The 22,130-nt window shown below is 38.3% G+C and overlaps 1 protein-coding gene across 2 annotated transcripts in view; it reads left to right on the forward strand.

Annotated features, from left to right (window-relative positions):
• Positions 1 to 22,130, forward strand: part of LOC150081769 (tetraspanin-5-like) — a 226,413-nt gene that overhangs the window by 65,684 nt on the left and 138,599 nt on the right. For both annotated transcript variants that reach the window (XM_090379628.1, XM_090379629.1), the window contains exon 4: positions 1,205 to 1,303. In XM_090379628.1, coding sequence (XP_090235754.1) covers positions 1,205 to 1,303 — 99 coding nt within the window. The remainder of the gene's footprint in view (positions 1 to 1,204; positions 1,304 to 22,130) is intronic.

The raw sequence follows: 22,130 nt of genomic DNA on the forward strand, positions 1-22,130 counted from the left end.
ACTTAATCTGTCCCATCACCACCAAATACGGAGGATGTGGAAAGGTCAAGGGAATGACCACCGCATATTCCCGGAGCAGTATGGCCTTAGTTTCTAATGCTCCTAAAAAAAACCAAATAGCAAACAGCAAACTTAATCTGTGTTAAATCCAAACTTCGAGTGTTCTCTATAAGTGATGAAAAACACTTGAACATTAGTATGTAATTTAATTTACAGTAAACCCTTGATTTAACAGACCCCGATATAACTGATTTCAGATTTAACGGACCGGACAAATAATAACACAGCAATGTACATATTAATCTCGACCGTGTTATTTTTTTTTTTTTTTAGGTTATAGAAAACTTCAGTGTTATTAAAAATTAATAATTATTACCTATTTCCATTATTGTTTTGGTAATTACCTACATTTATTTTTATATTTAAATTCAGGAAATCGTTTTTTATTCTTTTTGAAAATGTGTTCAAATAGCTCTTTTCCTTGATTACAGATAATAGATAAGAGCAGGCGGTGACTTGCGAGCTGAATGTGACTTGGGACACTAAACTGCAGGTCTACCAATTCACTTTGTTTCGGTCTCAGTCTGCCTCAAGCTATCGTGCGGTCAGGTTGTATACAGAGTGTGTCTGAATTGTGACTTTATTAAATAATTTTGCAATCCTTACAATCTAAAATGGCATAAAGTGATAGAGGAGGTAAAAGAAAGCGTGTGAACTTAAATGTGGTACAGAAATTAAGAGTTCTTTTTAGAACAAGGCGTCTTAGTAGCACTTGTTTGTGAAATTTACGGCATAAAAAAACAAACTGTTTCTGATATTCGTAAATCAAAGGCCAAATTGCAACATTTTTCTTTAAAATATAGCTCTTTTTTACTTTAAGAACAATAAAACATGCCTCCTCCCCAGGTTACATTCAATTTAATGGACACTTCTTCTCCCTATTAGTCCGTTAAATCGAGGGTTTACTGTATATCTTTTCCACCAATATGATGGTTTTTTTTTTTTTTTTGGTTTTTTTTTATCATAAGTACTTTGCTGAATAGAAATATGGAGGGAAATTTTTATAAACAAACGTTGTGCAGGCAAATCTTATTTTGCATAAGCACTTTAAAATATTAGTTTTACATAATATATAAATGTAAAACTTAATATGACTTTTACATTTATATTTAACATAAAGCAATTTAATGATGTCATCTCATAGATTAAAGCTCAAGCTACAGGAGGTTTTCAAGCTTTCATTGTGCATTATCGAGATGATCCAGATCGTCAAAATCTTATTGACTGGATTCAAGAACAATGGGTTAGTACTAAATATAAAACTGAAGTTTATATTTTTGGTGCTTGTTTTTCTTTTTCTTTTAAGCAGACTAGAGTTGCATAGTCCTGTCAGTAATATATCCTTGGGAGGTAATGGAAAAAATTGTGCCCTAAAATCATAACTCCAAGTTACAATTAATTGACAGGTGAATCATGTCAAAGTGACCAGTGATTAGATATTGGAAAAGATACCTTTCTGATATTCGTAAATCAAAGGCCAAATTGCAACATTTTTCTTTAAAATACAGTGTTTTTTTACATTAAGAACAATAAAAAATGCCTCCTCCCCAGGTTACATTTGATTTAATGGAAACCCCTTCTCCCCTATTAGTCCGTTAAATCGAGGGTGAAAAATTCAACCTGCTAGGTTTTTTTTTTTTTTTTTTTTTTTTGTAATAAGAAAAATTGTACCTTTTTACCAACACAATTTATAAAATTTCTTTATCCTAAATATTTGACAAAACAAGATATTTGGACAGATTCAGGAGATAAAAAATGGTAATGGACTCAAACATATTCTTTTAATGCACATACACACTAAACATTGGAAGTGAACTTTTCATGAAATTGTTGGAAATTAAAATGCAATTTCGAAAACAATCTTTGCCTGTCAATACCAGTGGATGTTGTTTATTGTAATCACTTTAGGACACAGCTTAATTCATAACAGCAACCAATGAAACAAAAATTAAACTGTCACTATTTCTGGAAATCCATATAACTATTAAAATCAAGGATTAGAGAAGAGTTAATGCTTTACTGTAAAACAGTCAGATTGGTAGGTGTACAAATACAGTATTTTCTTTCACAGAATAATCACACTGGTAACCATATAAACTGTACGAAACAGTAGCAATAACTAGTCAAGCAATATATGAGTTCAGGAGAAAATTAGAATGTTATGTAATTACTTCCACCGCATATGCTTACACCATGATAAGGCAAAAAAGTGATAACATAAACTGGTTTATAACAGATTATTATGTTATCACTTTTATGCTTTATCATGGTGCAAGCATATGCTGATTATAATAAACATTTTTTCTATGTATTTGTATATGTCTGCTTGCAATTCACAAAAGTGATGACATTACACAAAAAAAAATTATCCATGATCACAACAAGCTTTCATGCACTGTATAACTAAAATCCCTACTGATATTTGGGACCCCTACAATGCTTCATTAAAGCAGAGAACTTCAACTTCTTAGTGTCAGCGGTTTCTCATCATTGCAATATATGATGCCTGTAATTAACACATAAGTAATCTATTGAAAACAAACTTGAAAAAAAAAACACTAAAATGAAAACTGAGGTATTGTACTACATGAAACGTTACTACATTATGTGAAAACGAAAACTGAAGTATTGTACTGTTTTTTAATAATACAGTAGAGGTCCTATGATCCAGTATCAATTTCCCAGAAAATCCAGTAATTAGGTTTTTGAGCATGCAAGTTGGAAATGAATATGTTGAAAGTTGGATTGTGAAAGTAGAGGTCCTAGAGTCTGCCATCTATTTCTGCTGTGACAACACAGCAGAAATCTCCAAGGCTGAATGTGCAGCTCCCACAGGAGCTAGTTGTTGATGACTCTACTGTCAGGGAAATGGGAAATATATTGTGCAAAGACGATAAGTGGAATAGGACTAGGGTATTTCTGCCAGGGGCAAAAGTTGATGACATTGTAGAGTAGATACCTTTTAAGGAGACAAAAGGTGGTATTGTTATACACATTTGCACTAAGGACATTACAAGTAGATCTCCACACTTACTTAACAAGTACAGGGCAATATTGATAAAATGTTATGAGTTAGGGTTTGAAAGTGCCTGCAATTCTGTCTGGATACAATAAGAGGGATTATATGACAGCCTTTTCAATCAATTTTGCTTTGGAGAGATTGTGCATTGCTCATGGAGTAGAATTTTCCTCAGCATGGTCTGTGCTGTTAACAGGAGAGGTTGCTTCTGCAGGGATGGGATACACTTAAATAGAAAAGGTGCAAGGATATTTGCTGATGCTATCAAGGAAGTGTTAGGCGAGTTTGGAAACTGCTAGCTTGTGGGGGGGGATACACAGACTAATAGATCAACAATATGCAAAGGCAGAGGCGAAAGTCATGCTTGCACTGCTTCTGTTGGAATTAGTAGCAGCCTGGTTGTTCCAGTAGAAAGACTAAGCTGCTGCTGGTCATTCTATTGGAAAGCAAGGTGCCGGGGATTTCAAGGACTGCTGGGCGTCATCAGGAAACAAGTAAATACATGGGCTCTGTAAGGGTAACTAAGAGGAAGAACAGGGGCATGTACACCAAAGCTAGAAGCATAGTAAATAAATTTGATGGATTAGAAGTGCTGGTCAAAACATCAAATGTGATTGTTGGGATATCAGAGACATGGTGTCACTCTGATATAAGTGAAGCACAATTTAAATATGGAAAGTACAATATATACAGAAAGGACAGACAGAATGTGGAGGGGGGGGAGTTGCTCTAAGTTAAGGACATAAAATTAAAGGCACTGCATCTAGTCCCCTCGACGTGGGCACCTGTACGTGGTGGGACCTCCCAGTGACGCTGCTGGACTTCCAGACTAGCATCACTGGGATCCAACGCCCACAGCCTAGGTTCCAGGCTTACATCAATGGAATCCGGCGTGTTTGCCGTGCGCTGCGACCCGTGGAAATTCGGAAAGGGGGATCCTGGTGGTTGAGGGGCCCAGCTTCAATACACCACTTTGGCCCCTGCTTCGACAAGACGGGTGGTCCTGGAAGGCCCGGCTAGGATCAATCGGCTAGTAGGCTCGCCTGCGAGGGTCAACCGTGTCAATGCCACGCCCCTACCCTCATGGTCCGAGGGACAGGATTCAGGCTGGCGGCGGTGCAGGTATAGTGTCTGGGTAGCCCTGGCGTCCCACTCCCGAGCGCATTTATTGCATGCCGGGTAGTGGGCGTCCCTTTGGGCTCCGTGGTGGGTGGGGAGCCCGGGCACTGAACCATATAAAAAACTTCATGAATCCTGATAAACTTACTTCTTCAGGGGCCCCAACCCGGTCCCTATCAGAAAACATTGACACAGATACAGATAGCAGTATTGCTAAAAAGAGGCAGCGAACCGAAGTAACATCAGGGCCAGTCCCACGGTTCTTAATCATGCATTCTACCAATGAGACACCGATTGGTAAAATGTCGCCCTTTTTTATTCAAAAAGGGTTAGATGGGTTAGCAGGGTCACCCAAATCAGTTAAGAGGCTCCGTTCTGGAGACCTCTTAATTGAAACCAAAACTGACAGGCAATCAGAACATTTACTCCGAACAACATCAATCGGAGGAATCCCTATAACAGTGACACCACACAGAACACTCAATTCATCGAGAGGTGTCATTTCGGAGTGGGACCTTCTCGACGTAACCGAGGAGGAAATCTGCTCCGAATTAAAACCACAGGGAGTCATTGCCGTCAAGAGAATTACTGCGCGAAGGGATGGAAAAATAGTTAAAACCAGGAGCGTTATCCTGACTTCTAACTCTCCTAAACCTCCTGACGAGATTAAAGCTGGATATATCAACTGTTCAGTGCGTCCATACCTTCCGAACCCTTTACGGTGTTTTAAATGCCAAAAGTATGGACATTCTCAAATGGCCTGCCGTGGAGTCCTTGTATGCGCTCGATGCGGTGCAAAGGACCACGAAACAACAGCATGTTCAGCCGCAAAACCCACCTGTATTAACTGTGAAGGCGAACACCCGGCCTATTCACGAGCATGCCAGAGGTGGAAAGAAGAAAAAGAAATTCAATGGCTGAAGGCAGAGCTAAATATATCATACCAGGAGGCAAGGAAATCGGTCAAACCCCTGAATATCAACAAACCTACCTACGCCCAGAAGGTAGCAGGGAGATGTTCTGTCGGAACTCAGACGGACATGACCATTCCTCCAAAGGAGTCTTTCACTCCCATCGCGTGGTATCTCTTAAGCTCTCAAAAACCTGCACAAAAGGACCAATCAGCTGCCACTCCTATATCGGTAACTCCTAATGCTCCACAAGTTCCAAAGGTAATTATGAAAGAAAAGAATAAGAAAGGGGAAGTCCCCCCTAGTACCCAAGAAAAGATGGATGTCGAGCAGAAGAAACACCCAAAGATTCAGTCTTGGAACTCTTTGCGGAGGAGGAAATGGACACGGGACAGCGTCCATTCTTCCCCAAAAAAGATAAATCCAAGACTGATAAAAGTAAGCCCTCAGCACCTCGGAAGCCGCCTGATGGACCCACCAAGCCAAAATAATGGCTAAATTCCTACAATGGAATTGTCGTGGATTCCGGCGAAATATTGATGACATCAAGGCCCTCCTGCAAAAGCACGAGCCAGTTTGCTTTTGCTTGCAGGAGACATATCTAAAGGCAAATGATGATCCCACCATGCATAACATCACAGTTTTTCGAAAGGATAGAATTGCGGATGGCTCTGTACATGGCGGAGTGGCTATCCTTGTGGGTAACCAGACCCCAGTGCAGCCCTTGCTAATTACAACCAGCATAGAGGCTGTTGCAATTCGCCTTTCAGTGGGATTTTTAATAACTGTGTGCTCCATCTATTTGCCACCTGGGACTGACATCACCCAGGCAGACCTTGATGATCTTCTAACGCAACTGCCCCCCTTTCTTACTTCTCGGGGATTTTAACGGACATAACACCCTGTGGGGTAGTGCTAACATCAACGGAAGGGGACGAGTCATAGAGCATATGCTAAATGACAATGACCTTTCCCTTCTAAATACTGGAACAAACACCTTCTTCCACATGCCTACCTGTACTTTTTCTGCCATTGATCTCTCTATCTGCTTGCCTTCTCTACTCCCTTCACTCACTTGGGAAGTGGAGGAGAATCCATATGGAAGCGATCACTTCCCCGTGATAACCTTGTTACACAGTGGGAGACCATTTCTTCCTTTTAGGTTACCATGGTGGAAGATAGATCAGGCTGACTGGACTGCCTTCCAACATCAGGCAAATTTTGATCTTAGCACAGTCAGTCAAGAGCCTATCAATGATGCAGTTAAGTACATCACAGAAAATATTGTCCAAGCAGCTGCGAATGCTGTTCCAAAAACATCTGCCCAGTTTCCACCATTTCCTAAACCTTGGTGGAATTCACAATGCACAGCAGCAAAAAAGGCTCAAAACAAAGCGTGGGGGATATTCCGCCGATATCCTACCACGACCAACCTTATAGCCTTTAAACGTGCACGAGCCAAAGCACGATATATCCGCCGTCAGAGTCAAAAGGAATCATGGATCCGTTTTACATCATCTATTAACCAGTCTACCAACTCTAAGGTAGTCTGGGATAAAATCCGGAAAATGAAGGGAAAATATACATCCCACCCTTCTTCAATCCTAGATTATAATGGATGCGCTATTGCAGATCCAACTGCAATAGCTAATTCTCTTGGGGAAACATTCTCTAACATCTCTGCAACATCTTCGTATTCCCCAGAGTTCCTGGTCCTGAAATATAAAATCGAAAAACAGGCACTTAGCTTTAAATCTAAAAGCATTTATCCCTACAACGGGGATTTCACTATTCAGGAACTGGAAAGAGCCCTCGCTCTTTCCAAAGCAAGTGCTGTTGGGCCAGATGGCATCCATTATGAAATGATTAAACATCTATCACCAAAATCTATGGATTGTCTGCTCCTTCTGTATAACAGAATCTTTACTGAAGGGCAGTTTCCGGACTCCTGGCGAAAGGCAATCGTTCTTGCCTTCCCTAAGCCAGGAAAGGATCCAAAAGTCACCACCAACTATCGTCCTATTGCTCTGACTAGCTGTCTGTGCAAAATCCTGGAGAGAATGGTTAATTCTCGCTTAATATGTTATCTTGAGTCAAATGACCTTCTCTCCAACATCCAGTGCGGCTTCCGAAGGAACCGGTCCACTTTGGACCATCTTATTAGATTGGAAGCATCCATCCGAGATGCTTTCCTAAAACGCGAACACTTGGTGTCGGTGTTCTTTGACATGGAGAAAGCGTATGACACAACTTGGAGATTTGGCATTTTAAAAGATTTACATAGCCTAGGCCTTAGAGGGCATCTCCCCCTTTTTATTCAAACTTTTTTAGCCAATTGATTGTTCCAAGTTCGTGTGAGATCCTCACTCTCTCGCTCCTTTAGCCAAGAGGAGGGAGTACCACAAGGATCAGTATTAAGTGTCACGCTTTTTGCCATCAAAATAAATTCCATCACAGAACAACTTCCTCCGACTGTAAACAGTGCCCTATATGTTGATGACTTTAGCATTTTTTGTCAGTAATGCAACATGAGGGTTATTGAAAGACAACTGCAGAAAGCCATTGATCGACTGAATTCCTGGGCACTTGCTAATGGCTTCAGGTTCTCGCCGGAGAAGACCGTTTGTGTACATTTTTGTCGCAAGCGTAATCTTCATCCTGAACCTGAATTAAGGCTCGGACCAAATGTTATTCCAGTAGTGTCAGACACAAAATTCTTGGGACTTGTGTTCGATAAAAAGTTGACCTTTCTCGAACATATTCGTCAACTTCGTACAAAATGCACGAGGGGACTCAATATTCTCCGCTCTCTCTCCTCAACGCGTTGGGGAGCAGATTGATGCACCCTACTATGTCTTTATCGTGCACTTGTACGATCGAAATTAGACTACGGGTCCCAGGTATATTCCTCATTTCGGGTAAGGGAAGCGCATAGGATGATAGGATTAATTTCCTTTTTATTTAATTTTTAATTTCATTTTATTATTTTTATTTCTTTATTAATTATTATTATTTATTTATTTAATTTTGGTTTTTATCATTGTTTTGTTCGGATTTTTTTTTTTTTTTTTTTTTTTGGCTGGTGCAGCATAAGCCATAGGCTTTCTTGCACCATACAGCCGTTACTAATACTAATACTAAAATACTAATACAACTGCAGAAAGCCATCGATAGTCTGAATTCCTGGGCACTTGCTAATGGCTTCAGGTTCTCGCCGGAGAAGACCTTTTGCGTACACTTTTGTCGCAAGCGTAATCTTCATCCTGAACCTGAATTAAGGCTCGGACAAAATGCTATTCCAGTAGCAGCGAACACAAAATTCTTGGGATTCATATTCGATAAAAAACTAACCTTTTTGGATCATATCCGTCAACTCCGCACAAAGTGCACAAGAGCCCTTAATATGCTCCGCTCGCTCTCCTCCTTATCTTGGGGTGCAGACCGATGCACCTTTCTACGGCTTTACCGTGCACTTGTGCGATCCAAATTAGATTATGGGTCCCAAGTATATTCTTCAGCCAGAGACAGTGTACTTCGATGGCTGGATCCTGTCCCTCATCAGGCTATACGTATCGCTACTGGAGCATTTCGAACATCTCCTGTCCAGAGTCTATACGTCGAAGCAAACGAACCACCGTTATCGTTTCGACGTAAGCAGTTGTCTTTAAAGTACGCTTTAAAACTGAAATCCCTGCCAGACCATCCTATGTGGCCCTTCGTTTTTGAGCCACGATGGGAAAACTTGTACAAAACCCGTAAGACTGCCATCGTCCTTTTGGTATTCGCGTCCAAGAGCTACTCAATGAACTCAATATCAAAGTAGATAAGGTTGCCCAAACATCAAAGCAACCCTTTCCACCCTGGCATGCTCGTGTTCCGGCATGCAACTTGTCGCTTAGAAATTGGGGAAAGTCGGACACTCCATCATCTATCTACCTGCAGCTTTATTCAGCACACCGAACTGCATATTCCGACTTCGCGCCAGTCTACACAGACGGTTCGAAGTCGGAATCATATGTGGGATCTGCTGCTGTCTTTACAGACAGCACTATATCAGAGCAGATTCCTTCTGAATGCAGCATATTTACTGCAGAGCTGCACGCAATTGAGTTAGCCTTGGATCAAATTAGTAAATGCCAATACCAACGGTTCATCTTATATTCCGACTCTCTTAGCATGTTACAGGCTTTAATATCTGTGAGATATGATCCTCATCCAGTTCTGTCTAGCATCCAGCAGAAGATTCACGTTCTCCATGAACGCGAATATGACATCCGCTTCTGCTGGATTCCCAGCCACATTGGGATTAGGGGAAATGATTTGGCTGACGCCGCAGCCAAATCAGCAATTCCCAATAATAACCGCTGCCTATTAGTCCCCTATACAGACTACAGGCAAATAGTACATCAAAAGATACATTCCCAATGGCAGGATTCGTGGAATAGACAGACTGCGAATAAATTATATCGTATAAAGCCTGTAATTGAACCGTGGCAGTCTAGTCTGCGCAGGAATCGTAAGGAGGAAGTTGTTCTAGCTCGTCTCCGCATAGGACACAGTCATCTTACACATTCTTTTCTGCTGAGGGCAGATGACTGTCCTATGTGCGAGAACTGTGACACCATTTTATCTATTTATTACATTTTAACCGTATGTCCACGTTTTACCCCTGAACGTGATTTTTATTTTACCGCTTTTAGTCATCTGGCTGAGCCTTATACACTCAGCCAGATTTTATCCGACAATGACCACGTGTCTGCTGTTTTTAGCTTTTTAAAATCAATAAACGTTTTTGCTTATATATAAAATTTACATTTTATTGTGATTTTCTGTTTTTTATACATTTGTTAAATTTTTTGACATAGTGACCTAACTAATTAGGTCACTGAAAGTTTACTCTTTTATACATAACCTGGTCTTGGCGCATTATAGCCTAAGTTGCTTATGCGCCAGTAAAACCCAAATCAATCAATCAATCACTGCATCTAGTAGACAGGGGTGGCCAGCTTGCAATGTTGCCAGTTTGGTGTGACGTAAGCACTGGAAAAGCAAAAATGCGAGTAGGAGTGTGTTATAGGCCTAATGACTGACGAGTACAAAGAACAGCTATACAGAGAAATAGAATGGGCCCGTAAATCAGAATGTCTTATAATGGGAGAATTTAATTTAGTAAGGTTCTTTACACATAGATGAATGTACTGAGGAGTTGCAAGTATAAGATACCCAGATAAGAATATTGTCCCATGTCCTTACCTTATTGTCTACTAATTTGGCTAATATTTCTCTAATTGCGTTGTTTAACCTCTCAGCAAGGCCATTACATTGTGGTCTGTATTCTATCATGAAAATTTTCTTAATCTGCAGTAATTTGCATACTTGCAGTAGGAGTTCAGATGTGGAATTTTTCCCCTGTCAAACAATGTCAAACATCCATAGTTAACAAATTATAGAATTTGCAAATACTCTTGCTATGGTCTCAGTTTTTTAATTTGGAATGGGTGTTAGCCCAGCTCACCATGAAACATGTCTATGAATGCTATGATATATTTTTTTCCAGATTCCAAGACAATACAATAGGCCCATGATATCAACTGCTGTATTTTGAAAGAAATGACTAGGGGGGGGGGTCTGTACAGAAAGGTTCTTTTGCCTGAACTTTGTTTCCACTTGGCACATGTGACCATATTTTACAAATAAACTAACATCTTTTGTAAATGTAGACTAGAAATATCTGTTCTTGATTCTATCAATGGTTCTTTCAGCACCTATTGCTGAAAGAACCATTGAATAAAGAATGAATATAAAAATAAATATTGAATAAAGAATGAATATAAAAATAAATATTGAATAAAGAATAGATATTTCTGAAAGAACCTAGGTGACTAGCTAGGTTTGAGTTGTAATACGACAAATGGTCTAATTTCTCATGCTGATGGGGGCAAAAATTTGATCTGATGTGCAATCAGTTTGTTCTCTATTTTTAATATGCTATTTTCTTCAAATAGGAATGGGATCTCATCAGAAACTTTTAGGGGCTCAATAATTTCCAAGACATAAGGGTCTGTCTTCTTTCTTGTTTATGGTATCAACATCCCGTACCTCATCAGAACTGCCCTGTTCAAATAATACAGTTTGACTTGGATTTCTCTAAGTTCCCTTTTTAGTTATTGAGTTTCCTTGTTTTCAAAATTAATATTTACCTTGAATCTTTGTAGGAAATCTTAATCTTTCCCCCCCACCTAATATAACCTGGAAACCATGTGTTATAATCTCATCCTTCACCAGAAACTTTGTTTTTAATCATACCATTTTTCCAGGAAAATGTACATGCAAATTCACTTTGTGGAGTGCATATATATCTTCTGAAGATGATTTTATCAATTCAGTTGAACTGAATTTTGCAACGTTGTTATGAAAAAGTTCATGATTTAATTTTTTTCAAGGAACTCAAAAGATATGAAAGAGAATTGGGCATCAGAATTAAATAATGCTAGTACAGTCAGTCCTCGCATAGCACGATAGTTGTGTTCCTAGAAACCCTGGTGCAATGCAAAATCGTGCAATATAAACAACAGACCCTATGGGAAAAATAGGGTTAGGTGCCGACCACCCAAGATTGAACACACATTTGTAACCAAAACATTACCAAACACAATAAATAATCGTAATAAAATACTTACGTATTTTATTACAACTATTACGTAATAAAATATTGCTAATGCTTTTGCTTCTTTCGTAAGCAAACTTGTTTTTTGCTTGATTTTCTATCCAAACAGATGACAGCCGTTCCATCTCTTCCAATTCTTTGTGTCTTAATCTAATGGATTTTAATTACACTTTGAGTTGTTCCTGCTATGAAAGTTTTTTTTATTTTCTCTGCATTCTTTGTAATTCCTGGCGTTGCCTGATTTAGGCCTGTAGCATGTGCAATATCACACGGTCTTTCATTTCGCTCAAAGCGTTTCACAATTTCATATTTTTCTCTATCGACAGAGGCGGACTGGCCATAAGCCTTACCGGGGAAACCCTGGTGGGCCAGAGGCTGATGTGATTTTGGCCATAAGCCATAGTATGAGGCCACTACAAATTTTCCCGGGTAAGAATTTTTGACCCAGTCCGGCTCTGTTTATCGATATTTCTTTTCTTTTTCTCTCTGAATCTGCAGTGTCTTCACCAGGACGCTTCCTTTTCACACCTTTTAAGTATTTTACTCATTTTTAGGGAATAAAGCACAATTACAAAACGAGGAGGTACGCTTGATACACATAAACAAAGCTGTACGCATGTAGTAACTGAATAAACAACACCGTAAAGGCAGAGATACACTATTAACACCTCACATTTTACTAAAGCACATTTCTAGGGGTTACTACCATAAAACAATAAAAAAATTTTCCAATTGTATTGCTGCTATTGGAATCTGTTATAAACTGGTAGTAAACTCGTTCTAATTGCATTTGCGATTATACCGATAGCTGGAATTGTGTAGGTTTTTACGTTATTATGGTGAAATGTGTTTCTCCTTCGCTGATATAAAAAACATAAATACATTTTCAGAATCTTCTCTTCATTTCTATCGTGTTGCGTTCGACTGCCATTTCTTGTAAACACAAAGGCGAATCGTGCATAAGCGAATTCGGTTCGTGTTATATAAGATATCCTTCCCCTATTTTTAAATCGTGTATGATCGAATTCGTGTAATGTAAACACATGTTACACGAGGACTGACTGTATAATAATCTTCTCAACAAAGCTTTACAGGACATTTAGGGAATATTCTAGGCTCATTTCTAGTGCAAAGTCTTTGAATAATGGTCCTTAGATGTGTCTTGCTGTTAACATAATGTATTTTTATCTTCCCATCATCTTGGGATGAAGGGAGGCTAATGTTTTGAGCAGAATAATTGCTCGGATTTGTCTGTGAAGCAACTTGCATGTTTAAGATCATAATATCTAGCTGTAGAATGGCAAAATTTTGTATAATGCCCTAGATTCCTTCAAATATAGCAAAGAGCACCTCTTTTTGTAGAGCATTTCAAACAGTAATAAAAGTGAATTGAATATTGTTTGTACCTTACAACTGAGCTGAATCAGATTGATAATGGTGTTGAATCAATAATGATGTCCTATTGTTTATAGGACTATTTTTGTTCCAGATCACTTCTCAAATATGCTCCAGAAGTTTGGCTATATGTTGCAAAACACCCATATAAACTCGTTTTTAATTATTATTATTATTATTATTATATATATATATATTTAATTTTATAAAAGCCTACACTACCTTTTAATTATGCAATACAGGAATCCCTTGATTAGTAGGATTAATTGATTCCGCGAAAATGGCGCACTATGCGAAATCGCACTAATTGTGAAGTTAATAATCAATATAAAATAGCCTAATTTGTTCTAAGACCTACAGTATACAATCAGTATTTTTAAAAATACGTTTTTTTATGGCAATTTAATGTACAGCAGTATAAAAGCAAAGGATAATTATAAATATTTGCAGTACAGTAATCAAAAGTTTATTGAAATGAAAAAATTACAATATATAACTCACTTTATTTCTTTGTAAAATATTTCAAAAGGCTGGTTTGCGCAGATTTTTCTTTCTTCTTTTCATCATGAATTCGCTTGTATGGATACACATCTTTCTCAATGTTCCTGCGAATTTGCATACTGCGCTCGTTATTTGGGTCTGCATCCATGATTAGTTGTTTAAAATTTTCAACTGCGTGAAATATTCCTTCAAGTTCTTTTAATGTCAACTTCTTTTCGTGAACATTTTCTTCCTCGCAAATTTCCACCTCGTCATATGCTCGTTGTTCATCAACATTAAGGAGGTCAGAATCACTTAATTGTTCTGAATGTGATTCCAGCAATTCGCATATATCACTGTTGTCAATTTCATCAAAACCTAGATCACTTCCAATATTTGCTATTTCATCAATAACAGTATTGACATGAGTGAAACTATAGAAATCATTTGCGCAATGTGGCAAAATATGCTTCCAAACTGCTTTCATATTTCTGGATGTTACTTCAGACCATGACTCATGAATATTGTCTATTGCTTTCCTGACGTAATTTCTCCCAAATTCAATAAAGAAACTGCACCATCTCCAGTTGTTGCTTCAATATCTTGCGCAAATGTTCTGCGTAGATAATAGGCCTTAAAAGTAGCGATTATGCCTTGATCCATAGACTGTAAAAGATGTCATATTTGGAGGTAAAAAAAATAACTTTCATGTTTTCACACAAATTAGAAAGTGCTGGTGCATTGTCTAAAATTAGTAAAATTTTGAATGCAAGATTATTTTCTTCACAGTAGGCCTTAACCCTCGGACAAAAATAGCTAGTGAACCACTCTTCAATAAAGCTTTTGTGACCCAAGCTTTTCAATTAGAGAGCCAAACAACAGGTAAGCTTGCTTTGTTAAAACCTTTACCAGAAAGATCTGGGCGTTTCGTTTCTATAGATAACAATGGGTTTTAATTTCAAATCGCTTTCTGCATTGCCTCCCAATAAAATTGTTATTCTACCTTTGGAAACTTTATAGCCTGATTGAGCCTTTTCTTTTATTGCTAGAAAGGTTTTTTTTTTTGGCATTCGTTTCCAAAAAAGGCCTGTTTCATCGACATTAAATATTTGTTGATCTGCATAGCTGTCGTCATCAACAATTTTCTTTAAAATTTCACAATATTTTGTGGCTGCATCTTTATCTGCACTTGCTGCTTCTCCAGTCAATGCAACATTATGCAGTTATGTTCTTTTCTTAAAACGTTCAAACCAGCCTTTACTGGCAGTGAAATTTTCTTCCGTTTCAATCACTTTCTTTTGAAGAACTTGCTTGAACATTTTCTTCAGTTACCACTCTACCCAAGTTTTCTATCGTTGCTGTTTCCTTTAACATTGCAAAAATACTTAAGGCTTTTGTTTTTATGGTCATTGTGCATGTTGGAATTCTTTTTTGATTGCAGTCTTCTATCCAAATGGCTAAAATGCTTTCCATCTCAATCATCACAACACTTCTATTTCTTGTGGTTTCTGTGCATGCTGACGATGAAGCAAGCTTACCTTTTTCCTTATATGCAGTGACTTTACTTAAAATTGTCCGAACCGTTGATTCAGGCATTCCAAGATGTCGAGAAATTTGTATTTTATTATCACCATCTTCAAATATTTTTATGACTTAAATTTTTTTATCTAACGTTATCACTTTTCTTTTTACCAGAGGCACTATCAGATACACTTTTCCTTTTATCCATAGTTAATAATTACGTAATATATAAAAAATTTAATAGAAATTAATGTAATTAATTAGTATGCACAGTAATTAATGGCAGGAGATACACGGGAGTCTGCACTTTAACACTCAACGCAAGAACAACTGAAAGCAACCGATCTGCATATATGTAATAAATGCGGAGCGGCCGGTGTTGTCCTTCAGAGTGCATAATGTTAGAAAATATTTTGATTGTTGTAATAATACACCTTTTGAAATAATCCATTTCTTTTTATTTTCTTATTGTAGAAAAACCAGCTAGCTTCCCACATTGTATCTTGCGTTCGTTTTTGTTTATTTCTTGATGGAGAAGGTATGACACAACGCGAAATAAACAGTAACTCCCTTTTGGGAACAGAGCCGCGCGTTCACTAAGAAAACAAGTGATTGTGTTTCTATAATGTTCTCCAATGTTATGCCTCTTTAGCAGTGTATTTACATTTGTAGCATCACCAGCTTCAGTTTCTTTAGACTAAGCCAAAATACCACCCTAATCGAAATTTTGATTCGTTCTAATAGAAAATTGGTAGCTAAATATAAACCGGGCTAATTTGATTCTCGCGCTAATCGAGGGATTCCTGTACTGCATATTATCCAAAAGTAGTATAGCATATTTTAATCAAATTTTAACTAAATTATTCATTACAAACTGCTAGGGCTTTTTTTCAGTAACTTAATAAAAGGCCTGGCAAGTTAAAATAAATTAAAATAAAATAAATTTCAGCCTTATAATTTTAGTGAACATGGCTGACTAGATTAGCATTAGCATTAGTAGAGGCATATGATGCAAGAAAGCAAGCTTATGCAGCATCAGCCAAAAAAAAAAAAAAAAAAACCTTCCACTTCACCCCTCCATTCGTTCGAAATACCTGTCCAGGCTGAGCCTTAAATTTACAAGGGATGGAAGTCTGTTCCACTAACTGACTACCCGCTGGCTAAAGGCAGATTTCCACACATCTATCCTACATCTGTCTTTTTTCAATTTGAATTTATGCCCTCTCAGGTGATTATTCTGAGCAAGAGGCAGTATCCCATCAGCATTGAGCATGCTCAAACCATTCAAGGCTTTGTACACCTCTATCAGATCACCTCGCCGATGCCTAGTCTCCAGACACTGTAATTTGCAAAACTTAAGCCTTTCTTCGTAAGAGCAACCCTTTGTTCCGTTCACTAACCTTGTTGCCCTTCTTTGTACTCGTTCCAGCAGCTCTACATCCTTCTTGAAATGAGGCCTCCAGACCTGTATACAGTACTCAAGGTGCAGCCTGACCATTGCCTTATACAAGGGAATAATTACCTCCCTATCCCTGCTAGAAAATTTCCTGTATATCATTGATAAGACACCATGAGCTACTCTTGAAGCCCGTCTGCACTGCTCAGAGAACTACATATCTGCCTGCACAATTACCCCCAGGTCCTTTTCATTCTCTACCACTGTCAATGTAGTACCACAGAGTTGATACGTTGCTCTAGGGTTGCTGTTTCCCATATGTAGTACTTTACATTTGTCAATGTTAAACTTCATTTGCCACCTCTCAGCCCATCTGCTCAACCTTTCCAGATCCTGTTGCAGCAGCATAGCGTCAGTAGCATCCTCAACAACCCTGCCAACCTTGGTATCATCTGCAAACTTGGACATTAAGCTTGATATACCATCATCAATATTATTTATAAATACAGAAAAAAACAATGGACCCAACACTGAACCCTGAGGGACTCCACTAATAACATTAGTCCACGATGAGCAGTGTCCATTAATTACCACTCTGTCTTCTGCCACTCAACCATCACTTTATCCACAGCAATTTGCCACCAATGCCACACTGCTCCAATTTGTGCAGCAGTCTTCCATGTGCAACAGTATCAAAAGCCTTTCTAAGATCCAAATATATTATATCTAAGTTATTCCATGCATCCAATTCTTTTTTGACTACATCATAGTATCCAATCAAATTGGTCAGGCAAGACCTTCCCTTAACAAAACCATGCTGTGTCTGAGCTATAACTAAATTCTTGTCAAGATGATCCTGCAGTGCTTCTTTAACCAGTGCTTCCCTTAATTTTCCTGGAACAGAAGTTAAACTCAAAGGTCTATAATTACTTGTGTCAGCCTTTGTGAATTGGGGTTACATTTGCACATCTCCAGTCTGTGGGTACCTCCCCTGAGTCCAAGGAAGCTCTCATAATTATGGCTAACGGATTGCTTACTTCCTTTGCTGCCTCCTTTAATATAACTGGATAGATCCCATCCACCTCAGGTGCCTTTCTTGTATTTACCTTCAACAATTTCTCCTCCACTTTACTCTCAATTATTACAAAATCATCTAGCTCACTGCCAGTGTTTACTTCATCTATGGCATTCCCCTTCCTGAATAACTCATGTGTGAATGTAGATGCAAAATATTGATTTAGTTTGTTAGCTACCTGAGCAGGATCATCAACAGTTGAACCATCGATATCAAGTGGGCAATCTGATTCATCCCCTTCCTTATAGAGTTTACATAAGTAAAGAACTCCTTGGTGTTTTTCTTTGCATCCCTTGCCACAGATTTCTCGTAATTTGCCTTCGCCTGCCTAACCTCCTTTGTAACTTGGTTACAGATCAACTTATATCTATCATAGGCTTCTGTGTCACATGTTAATTTATATGTATCCCATGCATTTTTCTTTTCTGCCATATGTCTCATTAGTTCATCTGACATCCATTTAGGCCTGAACCTTGAACAATATTTCTTAGTTGGTATGTAAAGCCTAGTAGCTTCCAAGATAAGTTCTTTGAATGCTTCCCATTTTGAGTTTGCTGTTGGTAACATCATCAGTTGGTCCCACTGTATAGAATTTAAATACTGTCTCAGACCATCGCAGTCGCCTTTACCCCTTTCCTTTACCCCTGATGGTAGTTACCTCCTTGAGTGAATCCCACTTCAGCACACTGTGATCACTGCCACCTAGTGGTTCCTGTATCTGCAGATTCTTAATGCATGAAGAATCACTACTGATAATCAAATCAAGAGTATTGCTCCCTCTAGTTGCCTCCCGAACATGCTGATTTAGAAAACAATCATCCAATAAATCCAGACAAGCCTTGCTAGTGTGTGAGTGACCAACCCACAAATTCCAGTCAATATCTGGGAAATTAAAATCCCCCATTATAAGACTCTCTGATTTACTGGCCCACTCTATTTCCCTGTACAGTTTCTTATTATACTCATCAGAGTCATTAGGCCTATAGCACACTCCTACTCTCAATTTTGATCTCCCAATGCTTATGTCACACCAAACTGACTCGACACTGCACTGTCCAGCGATGTTGACTGGCTTCACTTCCTTGGATTTCATGTGTTTTTTAACTAATAGCATAACTGCGCCTCCTTTCCTATCCTGTCTATCCTTTCTATAGATGTTGTACTCCCCAAATTCCAGTTCTGCATTACTTATATCTGTGTGACACCACGTCTCTGATATCCCAACAATATCTGCCTTTGATGCTTTGAGCAATACCTGAAATTCATCAAATTTATTTACCAAACTCCTAGCATTGGTATACACGCAAGTGTACATGCACCTGTTCCTATTCTTAGCTACCCTAACACAACCCATGTGTTTACTTGTACACCAATGACTCCCAGCAGTCTCTGAAATATCCTGCATCTTATTTTCCAGGCTGCTGCTCATTCCAATACAAGCAGTGTAAGAATCACTTTCACCTCTGCCAGTGGCTACTGTTAATCTATTAGTCCTTGTATCCCCCCAATCTAGCAGTTTTCCTACCCAACTAACACTGCCTCGATAGCATCAGCAAACATTCTTGCACCCTTTCTATTTAAGTGTATCCCATTCCTGTAGAAGCAGTCTCTCCTGTTAACTTGCTTCATTTATAACTTGCTTCATGACTTAACGGGAGTCAATCTATTGATTCACATTCTAAGCGAAATTGCTTTTTTTTTATTATCTGAAAGCTTAGACCTCTCCTTTTGGCTAATTCCCATCTTAGCAGCTATTCTGGCCAATCTTCTTATAAATTTTAGTGTTTTTTTTTTTTTTTTTGTTTTTTCCTTATGTGAAGAGATTATTAGTTTTGCTCTGAAGTCATCAGTTAGGTTTACTAAATAGAACTAACTCTTGCATCGTATGCCTCTACTAATGCTAATGCTCTCTCAGGGGTAACTCAGAATTTTTTTTTTTTTTGGCTGGTGCTACAAAAGCCTCATGCTTCCTTGCACCATATGCCTAACTGTAATAATAATAATAATCAGTCTGCCTTGTTTTGGTTGAACCTCTTCCCTACGTTGGACTGAATGGATCATGCTGCCACTAGTTCTCACTTCTGCTGATCATGATGGATAGGATGTAGGGTTGTATTTTATTAACCAGGTTACCTTTTGTGTCTCTGTTCTATGATAAATTGTTGGCAGTCAGGTTTCCTGTCCTGAAGTTACTTTTCAGCTTTCAGCCTTCTATATTTTTCTGTTTAGTATTAGTAAAGTCAAATGATTGAAAAAACTAGGCTTATATAGCCTAAAACAAAACAAAAAACTATCAATTATCACCCTTCTAAAGTTTATTCAGAACTTTAATTTATTCAAGCTACTCACTTCCACAACACCAGATTGAAGTTTGTTCCAAAAAGTCAACTACCTACTGGCTGAAGGCAACTTTCCATGCACCTATACCACAACCATCCTTCCCCACTTTTAGTTTATTTCCATTCATGTGCGTAGTGTGAGCTAGAGAAAGAATGTCATCAGCATTCAAAGCCTTAAACACATCAATCATCACACATCACTCAGATCTCTTCACAGGTGTCAGGTCTCCATTTCTTGCAGTTTGCAGATCTGAAGCCTTTTCTGGTAAGAGCATCCATTTGCTCCCATCATCAATCTAGCTACTCTTCTCTGTACTAATTCGAATGGATACATTCTCTTCCGAAAATGAGGCGTCCAGTCCTGTATGCCGTACTCAAGGTGTGGCCTAACCATTGCCTTATTCAAAGGGAAAATCACCTCTTGATCCTTGCTGGCACAATTCCTTGTATATCATTGATAAACCCCCATGAGCTGTCCTAGCAGCCTCTGCACTGCCCAGAGAACTTTGTCTGACTGCACAGTTACCCTCAGATCAGGTGTTTTCATTCTCCACTTTCTTGAGTGTGGTACTACACAGTTTCTATATTAATCTAAGATTACTGCTACTCATTGTGTGTGTGTAAAAGTAAAGCACTTAAGGAATAATGAAAACATCATTACAGAAATATTTCCATTAGTGAGAGTAGGCCTGATAGGGAAATTAAGGAATATGGTGAACAGTGGTATGGCAGGTGCAGAAGGGTTAAAATTAAAGACTTCTGAACAATAGTTTAATCCCTCTATTACACCGCTACTTGAGAATGCAACACTTAGTGCATTTTGGGAAAGAATGTCGGTATGGAGCATTTCAAAGGTATTGTCAGCAGGTGATCTAGAGGTAAAAGATGAAAGCATTTCGTTGTGTGGGAAAAACAGTTTTTCCCACTAAAGGAAGAAGAGTGAGTTTAAAGAATAACGCCGTGATTGGATCAAGTTTAAATTAGGTAGGGGGAGATAGGTAAATGCATGCAAACCCCTCTGGGGTTTACACGTAAGCTTGCATATAAAAAAGTAGTTCAGTGGCCGATTATAACTTGCAATCAACTGAATAAAAAAATAAATAAATGAGAAGGAAATAAATAAAATGCTTGTGCCAAAAGAGGGGGTTGTGATTGTTGTTTGGAGGGGTTGCAGACTTGCAGTTGTAGTTCTGGGTTCAGTTCAGCTCCGGGAGTGTCCAGCTATATAATGAAAAGTTCTGCAAGGCATGTTCCTGTGCTAGAAGTTAATCTGGAAGTTGAATAACAAGCCAGTCAGATAGTGCCCTGACTTCTGCTACTGCTGTGGTAATTTCCTTCAGTATTAATAGAGAACTTTTCTCGAAATTCCAAAATAAGACAGTACTGGAAGAGCTATACAGCAGAGATTCAGAGTTCGAACTAAGCCCTCTGAACTGTGTTGTATTGGAAATGGTATACTTAGATAAAGTGGGAGATTATTTTAGAGTAAGGTTGAAGTTGAAGCAACATGAGAAATAAGGAAATGTTTAGTATTGAGTTGGTTTATTGGTTGAAGTTGTAAAGAAACTTGATATTGCTAAAATAAGAGAGATTACATGGAATTTTTAGCGATTTATGGATTGCTGTTGTGAAGAGAATTGATATTGCTGATTAAGAGAAATATGAGGAAGTGATTAAGATTGAATTAGTTAAGTGTTTGCAGCTGTAGAGAGAGTTCAAATTGTTAATTGAGAGAAATTTTATGGAAATAACATGTATTAATAGACTAAATGAGAAAAATGAATACCAGTTATGTATATTCTTGTAAGTAGTTTTGTATGACAAATGACTTTTTTATATTTGTGTCATTGCTTTTGAGAAACTGACAGCTTAAATATAATATATATATGTGTGTGTGTGTGTTATATGGGAAAATCCCACAGCTCCTGGAACTTCTCATTTTTTAATGCAGTGCAGCAGCTTGTCGGCATTCTGCTGTACGAAAATCGTAACAATGGCCACTGACAGCAAATAACCGCCCCCACCGCCACAACTTAGATTTGGTTTCCTCACCAAGCTTAACCGTCAGTCCCTTTCTTTCATTAATATGGATATAATGCCATAAAAAGTCAAAAAGGAAATATTTTTATTTTTGATAAAAAAGAAATG

Source organism: Mastigoproctus giganteus, chromosome 8 (genome assembly GCF_048544385.1).
Source record: "Mastigoproctus giganteus isolate SK-2022 chromosome 8, ASM4854438v1, whole genome shotgun sequence".
Lineage (NCBI taxonomy): Eukaryota > Metazoa > Arthropoda > Arachnida > Uropygi > Thelyphonidae > Mastigoproctus > Mastigoproctus giganteus.